Source organism: Macaca nemestrina, chromosome 5 (assembly GCF_043159975.1).
Source record: "Macaca nemestrina isolate mMacNem1 chromosome 5, mMacNem.hap1, whole genome shotgun sequence".
NCBI lineage: Eukaryota > Metazoa > Chordata > Mammalia > Primates > Cercopithecidae > Macaca > Macaca nemestrina.
Window position 1 is genome coordinate 101512934 of NC_092129.1, and position 15501 is coordinate 101528434.

At 38.6% G+C, this 15501-nt stretch overlaps 1 protein-coding gene across 2 annotated transcripts in view; it reads left to right on the plus strand.

Annotated features, from left to right (window-relative positions):
• LOC105496044 (T-box transcription factor 18) overlaps positions 1 to 8943 on the plus strand; it is a 32768-nt gene extending 23825 nt beyond the window's left edge. For both annotated transcript variants that reach the window (XM_071096762.1, XM_011766084.2), the window contains 2 exons: positions 2348 to 2442; positions 3526 to 8943. In XM_071096762.1, the coding sequence (XP_070952863.1) occupies positions 2348 to 2442; positions 3526 to 4250 (820 nt within the window). In that variant the 3' untranslated portion in view covers positions 4251 to 8943. The remainder of the gene's footprint in view (positions 1 to 2347; positions 2443 to 3525) is intronic.
• The last annotated feature ends 6558 nt before the right edge of the window (positions 8944 to 15501 follow it).

Consider the following 15501-nt stretch of genomic DNA (forward strand, 5'->3'; position numbering starts at 1 on the left):
TTACACTGCTAAAGCAAATAATGCAGTAAGATACATCTCTGTACTCAGTTTCTAAGTCCAGTGGTTGCTTGTTAATTATCTTAGTAAACTTCCCTCAAGACTGCTCTATAATCACTTTAGTATTTTTAATATTTAAAACTACAATTACTCAAACTCATCTATGTGATAATAATAAGCTGTTTTATATTAAGCTGTGTCTTAACATTCTTTTGCATTTAAAATAGTTGTATTTCTAGAAAGTCACAAAATTTAGTATTGGTATAAACCGAATAGAGGGTGATATTCTAAACAGGACCCAGAATTCATTAGTCCAGTATTAAACACACCCACAGGCAACATGGGGTTTGGAACTGACCACGTCTGCCAAACTGCCCAGAAATCAATACACTAGTACAGAAAATACTATCAAGTGGCATGAACTTGGATTTGGCTTGTAGTTTGGTCACAGATATGATGAGTGGTTTGGAAGAAAAATCACTTAGAATGAAACAGTGTTAGGATTAATAAGGGTTTCAGAGCTTTTGTAATCTCATCCTCTCTTTGTGAGAAACTTAAGTCCAGGGAGATTAGCAAATTTACTTAAGGTCAGACAATGAGTTTCAGTGAGTTGCAGTGCCAGCCCAGTCCCTGTGACCCCAGTCTAGTATCCTTACCACTAAATAATTCTGTCTCTGTGGCACATTGATTACATCAGAAGCCAGATTCTGTTCTCTCTCAGGGTAGGCCAGGTGGAGCAGGTGCAGGTCCCCTCTGTGCTCTGCTCTGCTCTTTGGCAGTCCTGCACTATCCCCTCTGGGGCTGCAGACATCTCTTTGAAGTGCTCCCAGAGCTGCACCCCCAGAGCCTGTGACTTAAGAGATGAGTCAGGCTTATGTGCAGCCTCATGAGGTGTGTTCATGCATGCAAGTCTGTGCATGTATACACACCACCCCTCCACATATGCATAAATACATCATTATATCACTAAGATGGGGTAGGCATATTCCTCCAGAGTGAGTACAGAAATCAATTAACAGAGACTATACCCTGAACACTCTAAGGAAGCAAAGTCTGTGTGTGAAGCCTTGGAACAGATGGATAAGTAGTGTAAGATAATTTTAACAGCACAAGTCACTTACCTTTGGTGTTTAGAGAGCTTTCGCCATATTGTGTATGTGGTATGACTCTCTGGGGTGGATTACTCTAGTCTTAGTTTGCAGGTTATGACTTGGGGTGCAGGGACTCCAGAGGTGGTAGCACCTTGAGCCAAACTATTAAAGATACCTGAAATCACAGGAGATGTCTATTATTGGACATCCCAGGAAGCAAGTATTTTCTACAGTAGAGCTACAGGTTTCATGAAAAGTATAATGTTATCTAGATCAACAAATTACTTAGGGCTGAGGTGGTTGAAGGAAGAGCGATGAGGTCTCAGGTGTGGCTGTCTTGAGAATGATCTAGTTGAGTGAATGGCCTCGTTCCCAGAACCCAGAGGACTTAGTCACTTGATATACAGAAGGGAAGTCTCTGAATCATTCATGGTAGGAGATGGTTGATATATGTATTTAGAGTAGTTGCCCTTGTTTTAAAATATACATATGTCATGTAAATAGCCTATATCAAACTTATCCTGTCTCTTTAAGTATCCATTCATTAAGTGTATTTCAGGGCTTTAAAATAATTTGTGATTTAATAGTAACTCCATATACCAGATAGCCATGTGAGGTCACCTTCCTGCTCTCCTCCAACACTGCAGGGATAGGCCAGTGCCGTCTCTTCATGGCCCTCCTGTTGCTGGTGGGAGCCCAGCCTGGCTACACTGGGTTTGGTAGAGATTGTGCTCCTGAGAAAGAAGTCAATCAATCTTCTTTGGACAAGTGCTCCCCTGAACTGGCTGCCGAGGCATCAAATGATGGGCAGTAATGCCTCTTAGAAAAGAGCTGGTTTTCCAGGAATGTGCTTTCGTGGCAATGCCTTCCTCACTTAGAGGGAGAAGTAACAGGACAAGGAGAGAGGGTGTGTGCCAGATCACAGCAGAGCCTTGGACTCACAGCAGCCAGAATGGTCTCTCTTCACCTCAGCTTCTTAGCCCAAGGGAACAGCTTTTCACCCCTTAGGTCAGCTGAGTTTTCCAGAGAACATTAACAGGCAACTTAGGTGGGTGGTTTCAGTTCTCTCCTGCTGCTGGTAACAGAAATGTTAGCCCATTGCTGAAGCATTTCTTCTTGCCAATGCAAGCTCCTAACCTGACAATGTGGGGGTACTGTCAATACCAGTGTTGTTTTGAGATGCTTGCTGCTGGTGAAAGCTCCAAATGCTCCTAACTAGACTTCTTTTGTCCACCCCTATCCTGACCCCTTCCATTTAGAATGGGTTTGGAAGCCTTGGTGGAATCATATGCATTCTGGAGACCATCACTACGGACTCTGACCTTTGAAGATATCCCTGGAATTCCCAAGCAAGGTAACTCACAAAGTCTCCTGGGTCATATATACAGCCCATTCCTGCCTAGAAACTCGGGCACTAAAAGTGTACAAGTCATTATTTATACTTACAATAATGACCTCATCACCAACATTGTCCTACAGATTCCACCTGTCTTCTGCATGGTATAGGGATGGATCAGGAAAAAATGGCTCTCTTTGTCACAGATTAAATCTTAGATGTCTTAGGCTGTTTATATATTTCATGACCTTTACCTCATCCTTAAATCTCATATTAAAATTAGAGGTGCTCTCATGCCAGGTGCTCTTCACAAGAAATTTTTGATGGTGCCCCCACTCCACCCTTTCTTCACATCTTGTTTGTTTTCTTTCTTCAGCAGAATTGCCTCTGGGCAGGGTTCTCCTGTTGGGTTAATGATGAGAAGGTCAGGCACATTCAGGCAGATTCTCCTGGGCTCATCTTTGAATATTTCTCAGCAGCCCAGGGCTGATTTCTCCTCAGAGGGAACTGCATGGAAAGCGATGTTGCTTCCTCTCTGGTCTGCTCCATAGGTAACACTCTCAGCTCACTCCTACATTTAGGCTTTTTACCACCATCCTGCCCAGCTTCCAGTGAGAATTTACTGTGCTGGGTTTCAGATAATCATTGATTGGACTGGGCTTTTGGATTATTTTGAGACACTGTGCAAAACACCATCACCAGAGCAATGAAGGTTTTACAACCTGTCCAGCCCTTTGGAATTCTCCTCTCCCCTTAAGTTCTGTCAAGTTTGCAAACATCAGTCTGCCAGCAGATCCAGAGGGGGCACCATCGCTGCCATTGGTTGGACACAGGGTTAACTACCCTCTCTGAGTTTCACAGGACTGTTTGTTTGTTGGACCTCTGCTCTTGTATTAGCATGTGATTCAACAACTTGTTTTCTAATTGGAAATGAGATTTTTCAACCAGATAATTCCTTGAAAGCTGAGACCATCTCCTTTTCATCTCTGTAGCATTCCCCCCAACCCTTGCCTTGTAACAAGCTGTGTCTAGCTCATATTTACAAAATTGAAGGAAAGGATGACTGTGGAGTCATTCTTTACATTTCAACTTCTTTTGTAGGCAATGCAAGTTCCTCCACCTTGCTCCAAGGTACTGGGAATGGCGTTCCTGCCACTCACCCTCACCTTTTGTCTGGCTCCTCTTGCTCCTCTCCTGCCTTCCATCTGGGGCCCAACACCAGCCAGCTATGTAGTCTGGCCCCTGCTGACTATTCTGCCTGTGCCCGCTCGGGCCTCACCCTCAACCGATACAGCACATCTTTGGCCGAGACCTACAACAGGCTCACCAATCAGGCTGGTGAGACCTTCGCCCCACCCAGGACTCCCTCCTATGTGGGCGTGAGCAGCAGCACCTCCGTGAACATGTCCATGGGTGGCACTGACGGGGACACCTTCAGCTGCCCACAGACCAGCTTATCTATGCAGATTTCAGGAATGTCCCCCCAGCTCCAGTATATCATGCCATCACCCTCCAGCAACGCCTTCGCCACTAACCAGACCCATCAGGGTTCCTATAATACTTTCAGATTACACAGCCCCTGTGCACTGTATGGATATAACTTCTCCACATCCCCCAAACTGGCTGCCAGTCCTGAGAAAATTGTTTCTTCCCAAGGAAGCTTCTTGGGGTCCTCACCGAGTGGGACCATGACGGATCGGCAGATGTTGCCCCCTGTGGAAGGAGTGCACCTGCTTAGCAGTGGGGGTCAGCAGAGTTTCTTTGACTCTAGGACCCTAGGAAGCTTAACTCTGTCATCATCTCAAGTATCTGCACATATGGTCTGATGAAGCCTTTAAGTTAAATGACATTTGAATCTGTCTAATGTATTTTCTTTTTCTTTTTTAAAAGCTATGTGGAAACTCTCTGTAGTTTATAAAATGTACATATAATAGAAAATGAAGGCTCACTGGGTTTTTTGACTTTATCATGGTGAGATTGTAATTATCTATGGTATATATGTATGCTGTATATACATAGCACATGGAGTATCACAGCCCCTATTGTTCCCCTGCTTCATCCAGTTGCACAGAGTATTGGCATGTGTGTAGTATATTTAAGCAAAGTTCTCAGACTCTTTTAAAAACAAGATGGTAAACTTAAAACTTGGCAATGATACTATCCAGATAAACACTTATAACTTAATTTATCAGAAAAATGCTCTAAACGGTTTCATACTTGACGTGTTGATAACCAATAGTAACCAGCATGTAGAGTCTTGTGATTTCTGTTATTCTTGGACACAGTGTGAGAATCTAAAATACAAAAGCCAGTTGAAGTCTTAGTGTTAGTTCTGAGGTATTTGTAATCAACTTTTTCACTCCTGCTTATTCTTATTTACCACAGATACCATATGACCTTGGGTCTATAAAAAATCATAACCCATAATAATTGTTATTTTCTTAAGGAAGGTAAAGGAGAGGCTTATGATTATTTTTTTGACTTTGCATTGGGCACATAAGAGGTTCTTATTCATCTGTAGAGAACAAATTTCCAGTATTTTTTATTTCTTGCTTATTTTAATTATCAAATAGACCGTTAAAGAATGTTCTATAAACATTTTTAAATTCCAATTTTCACCAGGAGAGGAATATGTGATATGAATGGAATGGCAAAAGGAAAATAAATCCACCTCAAATTCATTGATTCCAATGAGAAATGTCTATCTTTTAAATCAAGAGTAATACTCTTGTTAACTATACCTTATGTTTTTGTATAGTTTGAGCTTCCTGACCCATAGTATATAAGTAAAAAATGCATTTATGCTACTTATTTATATCTTGTAATTCTACACATTCAATCCTTTCCCCCTCCTTAACCTTGTCCGTCTGCCTGCGTCTTTGCCAAAACAGATAGTTCCTAAGCCTGTATGGTGTTAAATAACGCGGTGAGGAATTTCAGTGGGTTATCTCCAGCAATCTGTCTTTTGGGAGCTATAGTGCAAAGGCCAAAGCCCATTACTATAAAGGCCCTCTTGGAGGACTAAGGAGGAAGATACTAATTATGATAAAGGAACTATAAAACTTTTAACCTCAACAGAATTTGTAACCTCAGAACTGGAGAAATTAAAATCAGTATTAAATGTTTTTAATTCCTAAAATAATATATGCATGGTTGAATAGTTAAAAACAAGTAACTTTGAGAGCACATTATGAGATAAATGAAAAAGGCTAAGAATACATGATGAGGCACATTCCCCTTCTGAGGAGAAAGTAAAATAACATGTCTGTGCATTGACCCATTCATTACATTTCATATATCTTAAGCAAAAGAGCATGATTTCCTCTCATTGCTAAACAGAATTGCTTTAACTCATCCCTGGATTTGGTGGGGAAAGGGTACAACTCCTGATTTGCTGTTTCACTTTGAAACAATACAATTTGTTAGATATTTAGGGGGATATACTGTTGAAATTGCACAGGATGTGATTCTGTTTATACATACTAACAAATTTCCTTTTGGATTCCTTAGCAGTTCATCAAATTAGTATTGAATTTTTAAATTTAAAACTAGCTTGAAGGGACATGAAATATTTGCAGTAGGTAGATCTATGTAAGATGTTTGGGTATGGCATTAATAGCTTGACAAAGATTTGGGGAAAGGCGTTAAGAATGAGTCCATCTCAGCTGTAGTGCTTAGTGTATAATTCAAGAACAGAGAGTTTCCCATCTTGAAAAAACATGGAAAGTAATGCTTTATACCCATATGTATTAATAAGAACATTTTCCTTCTTGCTGTTGATAATTTCAGATGATACTACAATATGAGTATAATTTTTTATTAACCTTTTTTTGTGGTAAAATTTTAGCAATCTTGTACAAATGCTGTTTGTTTTTTAGGTTTTACTGTAAATATTAATCACCATGTCACTTCAGAGACTAGCCTTTTATTGCTGAATTAAATGACATGCATACCTGGATAGTTATATATCTGTATTTTATTAAAAAGTACTTAAAATTATATTAAAGTGTGTTATTAAACCCTTTTATGATTTTTGAGGGTAATCATTTTAGTGTCTAAAAATATTGTTTCTAGAATAAGCACACACATGCATACCCCAAATGCAAATTCTGTACCTCTCAATCACATGGCAGAAAGAAATGGGCCTGCTGTTCATTCTTCATGTGTTAAATATAATTTCTTGGTGTGTTGACCATGTCATTGAAGGTGAAGGCCCTGACAAATGTTGAACACATGAAAATTTGAATGTGAGAGGAAAGGGATGGGGTGGTATGTTTTGTTTTGAGTCCAGGGGAGAAAAGCAAGGTTACAAGAATGAGTGGCTTGCACCACTGACTAGTGATGACAGATTACTTCTATGCCCCTTGACTAGTAAACATTCCAAGGGACATCGTGATGGGGTGAGGTTGCTGCTATCAAGACCGGTCACATTTTGAAAATTAACACTTGCTTCCTTACAAGCTGCCTTCCAGAGGTCAACAGCTTTTCACAAGTGAGGCACCCAGTTGTTGACCCTTGATTTCTGGAATGTAGGGGGTCAGGAATCCTTGGTGGCCCCCAGAGGAGGTTGGGGCACAGCGTAACCTATATAAGGAAGGATCATACTCACTCTTTACATCAATTAGCAAAATTCTGAGGAAAAGCAACCTCACTTTTAAAATGTAAATAGCTCTTCATCACCTCTCCAGACCTAATCCTACCAGTAACTCACACCTTAGTATGAAATTAATAAACAGCAGCTTTGGAGATAGCTGGAGGTTTGACTTGGAGGAACAAAAAGAGTAATTTTTGCAGCAGGACAATTCTGGGAAGATTTGTATGGGAAGGAGAAGGTGCAAGAAGAGAGATCCCTAACTAAACTCTGCAGTGTCCCATGAAGTCCTGGTGCAGAGCATTAAAAATAATCATTTCATAAACTTCTTTCAGGAGCCTTGGTAGAGCTGTTGGATGCTACCCTGATGCTGTCTCTAATTAGAGAGATTTGTAAAGAATGCTTTGTTGCAAAGTGTAACACAGTGTTATTTCCTCATGAGAAATTTATTGGCTCATCTAAATGAAGGTTTTTCTAAGCTTTCCCTTAAGAACTAATTGTGTTAAATTATTACCATGTTGTGTTTTAATCTCATTGTTCATCCTTTCTAAAAAGAAATGCTCAGATAAGTTGAGAGTAAGGTTAAATATGTGAGCAGTTAAGTACTCATACATGATTACAACATTCTAGGAGCTCAAACCTTAAAAATTATCAGTGCTAGAAATCGACAAATATATTCAAGTATACAAACATTCAACAGATATATAAACTTAGTATCCCTCTACATGCTGATAGATTTTCAAATAATGTGCTATCTTTTCATTGAACTTTGGTATGATGAGAACAACATTGCCTTGGGAATTAGAGAACTTAGTTTCAAACTATGGATTTCTCAATCATGATTTTGGGTAAAAAATTAGCTGCTTTATGTCTCAGTTTTGGTATGTGTGAAAGGAATGGCTGGGATGATAATTGTCACTATTCCTTTTAGTTTCTAATTCATATGGTCCTATTATATAAATATTTAGCTTGCTATTGGGAAACTAGTTTTATAAAACTATTGTATCTTTTGGAATATATTCTGTTTATTTTTGAATATATATACTGTATGGCTTTACAAAGAACATAACACTATCAATATTATTTTTGATTTGTTGAATTTTGTGGAATTTATCCTTTAAATGGAACTGTGCTTTAGTTTTATAGGATAAATTTTAGTATTTTAATATTAGAAGAAAGCTATACTTAGTAACGTATTTGCTACTTTATAGTGAATAGTAAAAGATATTAATAAAATTTCCTTTTCGTGATGCTCTTAATTACATGGCATTAAATTATTTTGTTTTGAAATAAGTATGGCAGTCTATTGTAATATATGGAGATCATTCCAAGTCCATTCAAAATACATTTAAATCTTCAAGAAAACACTTGAACTTGTCTTTTTGAATGATTTTATTCCTACTGAGACTCAGATACAATAATATGATGCAGTTTATTACTCTGCAATTCACTGAGTTTATACAAGGCTGAATCAACACACACATCCTATGTCCATATTTTAAAATCATATTAATTATGTCACTACAATTACTTAATAAAAAGACCAAGACATTTTTCTAAATAACACCTATATTGAGATACAATTCACATGCCATGTAATTCATCTATTTAAATTGAACAATTCAATGGTTTTAATATGTTCACAGAGTTGTGTAACTATCACCACAATCAATTTTAGAACATTTTTATCACTCTGCAAAAAAACTCCATGCCCATTATTAGTCACCTTCCTTTTCCCTCCACTCCTTCCTTATCACCAAGTCCTAGACAACCACTGACATGCTTTCTGACTTCATAGATTTGCCTGTTCTGGGCACCAATGTCAAAGGAATTATACAATACGTGGTCTTTGGCACTGACTTCTTTCACTTAGCATAATATTTTCAAGGTTCATTCATGTTGTGGCATGTATCAATATTTCATTTTTAATGCTGAATAATATTTTGTTGTATCAGTATACCACAATTGTTTATCTCTTCGTTAGTTGATGGACACTTGGGTTGTTTCCACTTTTTAGCTGTTATGAATAATGCTGCTATAAAAATTTCTGTACAAGTTATTGTATAGACATACATACACTTTCATTTCTCTTGGCTATATATCTAAGAGTGGAATTGGAAGGTTCTGAGGTCACCTTTTGAGGAACCACCAGACTGTTTTCCAAAGTACTTGCACCATTTCCCATACTTACCAGAGATGTGTGAGCGTTCCAGTTTCCCCACATCTGCACTGACAGTTGTTATTATCAACCTTTTTTATTACAGCCAGCCTAGTGGGTGTTATGTCTCATTGTTGTTTTTATTTGTATTTCCCTGATGACTCATGACATTGAACATATTTTTCTGTGCTTTATTGGCCATTTGTATATCTTCTTTGGAGAAATATCTATACAGATCCTTTGACCATTCTTTAATCAGGTTGTCTTTTTATTATTGAGGTGTAATAATTCTTTATATATTCTAGATATAAGCTTCTTATCAGATATATGATTTGTAAATATTTTCTCCCATTCTTTGGGCTGTCTTTTACTTGTATTGATGATGTCTTTTGCAGCACAGAAGCTTTTAATCTTGAAGAGATCCAATTTATCTACTTTTAAAAAAAATTTGTTGTTTATGTCTTTGGTGTGAGGACAAAAGCATTTTGATGAGCTCTTTCAATCAGCCTTTTGACATTCCTAGTAGTAGTAGTAGTAGCAGCAGCAGTAGTAGTAGTAGTAATATATTTCGAAGGTACTTTTCAGGTGTATACATTTAATAGTACTTGATAAATTACCCCTCTTCCCAACACACCTGAATATTCTTGGAGAAATAAATGATTCCTTCAGTATCTTAAAGAAAGACAGAAGGATCCCAAAGTATCACAAACATTTTATTACCATAAGAAATGGTTGGCAATTTCAGTATTTATTAAATTAATAAATATTAAGTATTGACTCTTTCCTTGGCATCATTTTAGTCATTTGGGATACAACAGTGAAGAACACTGTTGGTATAACCGAACATCTTGTAAAAGCTGAAATGCTGGTTTGCTGGCTATATATATATATATATATATATATATATATATATATGAAAAAAAAATATATATATATATATATATTTTCATACTCCAATATACCACAGTTGGCAGGAAAAAAAATCATTGCCTCTTGGCTTTTCTATGAGTTGGTGCCCTCACACTTATTACTGTGTTACATATCCCAGATGGTCACTGCAAAATGCTTGCTTCTGTGCCAAGGTACAACAGGGATGCATTATCGCCTTAACTCTGAGTTTGTTTTGTGGTTTTCTTTGGAAACCCTAACGTCATTTAAAATTCATTTTTTTCAGTTTGGCTGTGTTTACAGCACTGTAATAAGATATTCCTCTATTAATAGCAGGAAGGGAAAACCGTGCTTGTTTAGGACTTTGGAAAACTCCTGCACATTTTTCTTAAAGGTATTTGGTGAAATGGATTGCAGAGATTTGCAGATTCCTTTTTCTTAATTTGTCTAAATGAATTTCAAGGGAAAATGTGTTGAACCATATGTTTTTCAAACAAAATCAAAGCTCTCACTCAGCAACAATAAAGAGAATCTTAAAAAGCACTTCTATCACCGGGTGCGATGGCTCACGCCTGTAATCCCATCACTTTGGGAGGCCGAGGTGGGTGGATCACCTGAAGTCAGGAGTTCGAGGCTAGCCTGGCCAACATAGTGAAACCTTGTCTCTATTAAAAATACAAAAATTAGCTGGGCATTGTGGCGCAAACCTGTAATCCCAGCTACTCGGGAGGCTGAGGCAGGAGAATTGCTTGAACCCGGGAGGCAGAGGTTGCAGTGAGCCGAGATCGTGCTATTGCACTCCAGTGTGGGCTACAAGAGCGAAACTCCGTCTCAAAAAAAAAAAAAAAAAAAAAAAAAAAAAAAAAAGGCACTTCTATCAAGTACTGTTACAAAACCCTAGTAATCCATTGCCTTGGGGAAGTTTGGCCAAGAATTAATGAACACTATGGTAGACCCCTTGCAGATTTATTCATTTTGTCTTTCTAAGTTTGATAACCTTGGTGTATGGGGAAGAAAGGAACTAGAAATTGTATATGTTTAAATATTTGCTGTCTACTCAGTTTTACCTTGAGGATACTAAGAAGACAAACAGACAGAAACATAAGAATATAGAACTGGAAGGTTCTTAGAGATCAAGTAGGAGAGAGTTGTGTGGAGACCCATGTGACCTTCAGAGGTAACCATTGTGACCCATCTACAAGCTTCAGCAACTTCAGTGACAGTCCCCTTGGCAGGCTCCATAGAGCATTTTCAAGCTTCCTTGTCTTTTTTCACATTTTTTTTTTCTCAGTCCTAGATGTCCTTTCTCACCTACCTTCTCATTTTCAAGGACTTACTCAAGGACTTTTGTCCTCAGTGAAGACTTTCCCAATTTCTATTTCTCTCATCTCCCTTTCCCTAGGAGAAATAAGCTCTCCATCTAAAATACTGTCACAGCACTCTGTGCCCTCTTGAAGAACATACCTCAAGGTCCCCTTTTCATTTAGATCAACCAGCCCAGCTATAATGGGAGTCCTCTGGGGTAGGAGCTGTATCTCATTTACGTGTTTGCCACAGGACCTAGCAAAGATAAAATGATTAATAAAAGAAGGAGTACATAAATAAATATGTGAATAAATGAGTTTTAAGCAATGAATTTTGTAATCTTTGGAATAAAACCTCAAATTGGGAGGTCTGGAGGTTTTGCTTGGTCAGCTGCCCATTTGCCATATCAGAAGAGACAAAGAGGACTAGTTTCCTCACAGATGGGAAAGGAAACGCTTCTTTCTTTTTCTTTTCTTTACTTTTTTTTTTTAATTTATTTTTTCCTCCTGCTTGAGCACAGTCTTATGAACAGAGGGTTGGGGCTGACATCTAAATAAGATACTCTTCCTAAAACTGTAGATATTTTATCATCAATGTCTCCCAAAACCATTAGGATGTTATATGAATCTAACAGAGAACTACTCTTACGGGAAGAACGTAGTTCTCTGTATGCAACTTGGACATCATTCCATCTAGGGAGAACTTCAGCTATAGTTTCAGGAACTGACAGTTTCTGTTGCAGGTACCCCCTAGAGTCTAGTTTAGGAATAACATCAGGAAAGTGAGGCTTTTTATGTTCCAGGGCATCCAGCTTGCCACAGATGTGGTGTTGATAGCAGTGGGATAGTTAATGTGACAGACAAGCCCAAGCTTCACAAGAGTTGGACATATTATATCCTGGTAGGTATGGGCCCAGGGTCTCTGAAGGGATTGATGTGTTAGGTTGCTAATATGGTTACTTCTAGTGTATCTCTGTAAGTGTGTTGATATTGCAATAAACATTATTTTATCTAGAAAAAAGTGCTTGTTTTCTTATATAGAATAGTAAGAGTATCTAGAGCACTCTCTAATACCCCATAGATTAGAGGTGCTCCGTCGGACAAAACATTTTTTTTTCTCTCTAGGGAGGGATCCAAGACATTTTGGAGAAAATCTCTTTTCTGAGAAAAAAACCACATTGGTGGTTGTGGACCCAGAAACTGGTGCTGTGTGAGGATAGGTCCTTTAGATGAGTGATGCACTCCATATTGGGGCACGCATGCTCATTCTTGCTGTCTGCCTCATTTCCTTTTCTCTGGAACGTATGGGACTACTTTGGCTTAGTATTTCCTCAGGTTCTTGTGGTAAGAGCACCTAAGAGATTGGGGATAAAATAGGCATAGACTGAGAAGAAGAGGTATAGAGTAGTCAGGAGGCCTTCCAGAGTTCCCTATCCCAGCTTTTACTATACCTCTGTTTTGTGGGTACCAGATACCTGCCCAGATTAATAAAACTATTTTGTTTCTACATTTTTTCCCTATTCTTCATGTGTGTGATGCATCTGTCAGAATTTCAGGGGGAGGGATATGAATGACACCTTAAGTTCCTAACACGTGTTTAACTTGTTTGCTCGAAATTCAGTCATTCATTCATCCCTGCTTTTAGCATTTGTTGAGCACCTGCCAAGTGCCATATTCTGTTGCTGGAGATGTGGTGATGAGGAAGGAAAGTTGTTCTTTTGGAAAATTTCAGACTCATCAGAAGGTCACATGTGCAAACACATAATCATAATACAATGTGGTAAATGTACAAAGAGAGGTGTATTAGTCCCTTTTCTGTTCCTTATACAGAATACTGAAACTGGGTAATTTATAAAGAAAATAAATTTATTTCTTACAGTTATGGAGGCTGAGAAGTTCAAGGTCAAGGGGCCACATTTAATAAGAGCCTCTTTGCTGGTGAGAGCTCTCTGAAGATTTCTGAGGCTTTGTAGGACATCATTTGGTGATGAGGTTGAGTGTGTTGACATGCTAGCCCAGGTATCTCTTCCTCTTCTTATAAAGCCACCCATTTCCTTCTCATGATAACCCATTAATCTATTAATCCATGCATGAGTTAATCCTTTCATGAGGGCTTTGCCCTCACTGCTTTCTTTCTTTTTTTTTTTTTTTGAGATAATAACACATTTCTATTTTGTCATGAACTCAGCAGAAATTTTATATTCATAAATTTGACAGTCTTGGGTTTTTTCGGAATAATTTTTTTTTTCTTTTTTGTTCTTTTGAGACGGAGTTTCGCTCAGTCGCCCAGGCTGGAGTGCAGTGGCGTGATCTCAGCTCACTGCAAGCTCCGCCTCCCAGGTTCACGCCATTCTCCTGCCTCAGCCTCCAGAGTAGCTGGGACTGCAGGCACTTGCCACTACGCCTGTCTAATTTTTTCGTATTTTTAGTAGAGAAGGGGTTTCACCTTGTTAGCCAGGATGGTCTCAATCTCCTGACCTCGTGATCCACCCGTCTCAGCCTCCCAAGCCACAATTTTTTTTAAACTTTAAGTTCTCGGATACATGTGCTGAACGTGCAGATTTGTTACATAGGTATACATGTGCCATGGTGGCTTGCTACACCTATCAATCCGTCATTTAGGTTTTAAGCCCCACATACATTAGGTATTTGTCCTGATGCTATCCTTCCCCTTTCCTCCCACCCCCCCAACAGGCCCCAGTATGTGATGTTTCCCTCCCTGTGTTCTCATTGTTCAACTCCCACTTACAAGTGACAACGTGCAGTGTTTGGCTTTTTGTTCCTGTGTTAGTTTGCTGAGCATGATGGTTCCAGCTTTGTCCATGTCCCTTCAAAGGACTATGAACTAATTCCTTTTTATGGCTGCATAGTATTCCGTAGTGTATGTGTGCCACATTTGCTTTATCCAGTCTATCATTGACGTCTTCCCTCACTTCTTAAAGGCCCCATCTCTCAATAATGCCATGTTGGTGATTAAATTTCAACATGAGTTTTGGAGGGGATATTCAAACCGCAGTAAGAAGTATTTACAAAGAACGGTATAATAGCTAGGGAAGGGTGATGGAAATGGTAAGTGAGTATTCTGAAACAGTACTATTAAATAGAACTTTCTGCAAAGATGTAAATATTCTCTGTCTATACTGGCCAGTACAGCCCCTAAACCATGTAACTACTGGGCACTTGAAATGAGACCAGTCTGCCTGAGAGTCTAAATTTCAAATTTTATTAAATACTAATTAATTCAAATTTAAATTTAAGTTTAGCTCCATGTGGCTAGTGGCTACCATGTTGGGCAGTGAAGCTTTAGAAACTCTGCAAAGCATTAGGAAATGAGGAAGTCAAATTGTCCCTGTTTGCAGATGACATGATTGTATATTTAGAAAACCCCATCGTCTCAGTTCAAAATCTCCTTAAGCTGATAAGCAACTTCAGCAAAGTCTCGGGTTCATAATCAATGTGCAAAAATCACAAGCATTCCTATACACCAATAACAGACAAACAGAGAGACAAATCATGAGTGAATTCCCATTCACAATTGCTTCAAAGAGAACAAAATACCTAGGAATCCTACTTATGGGGATGTGAAGGACCTCTTCAAGGAGAACTAGAAACCACTGCTCAATGAAATAAAAGAGGACACAAACAAATGGAAGAACATTCCATGATCATGGATAGGAAGAATCAATATCATGAAAATGGCCATACTGTCCAGGTAATTTATAGATTCAATGCCATTCCCATTAAGCTACCAATGACTTTCTTCACAGAATTGGAAAAAACTACTTTAAAGTTCATATGGAACCAAAAAAGAGCCCGCATTGCCAAGAAAATCCTAAGCCAAAAGATCAAAGCTGGAGGCATCACGCTACCTGACTTCAAACCATATTACAAGGCTACTGTAACCAAAACAGCATGGTACTGGTACCAAAACAGAGATATAGACCAATGGAACAGAACAGAGCCCTCTGAAATAATACCACACATCTATAGCCAGCTGATCTTTGACAAACCTGACAAAAACAAGAAATGGGGAAAGGATTCCCTGTTTAATAAATGGTGCAGAAAACCGAACACCACATGTTCTCACTCATAGGTGGGAATTGAACAATGAGAACACTTGGACACAGGAATGGGAA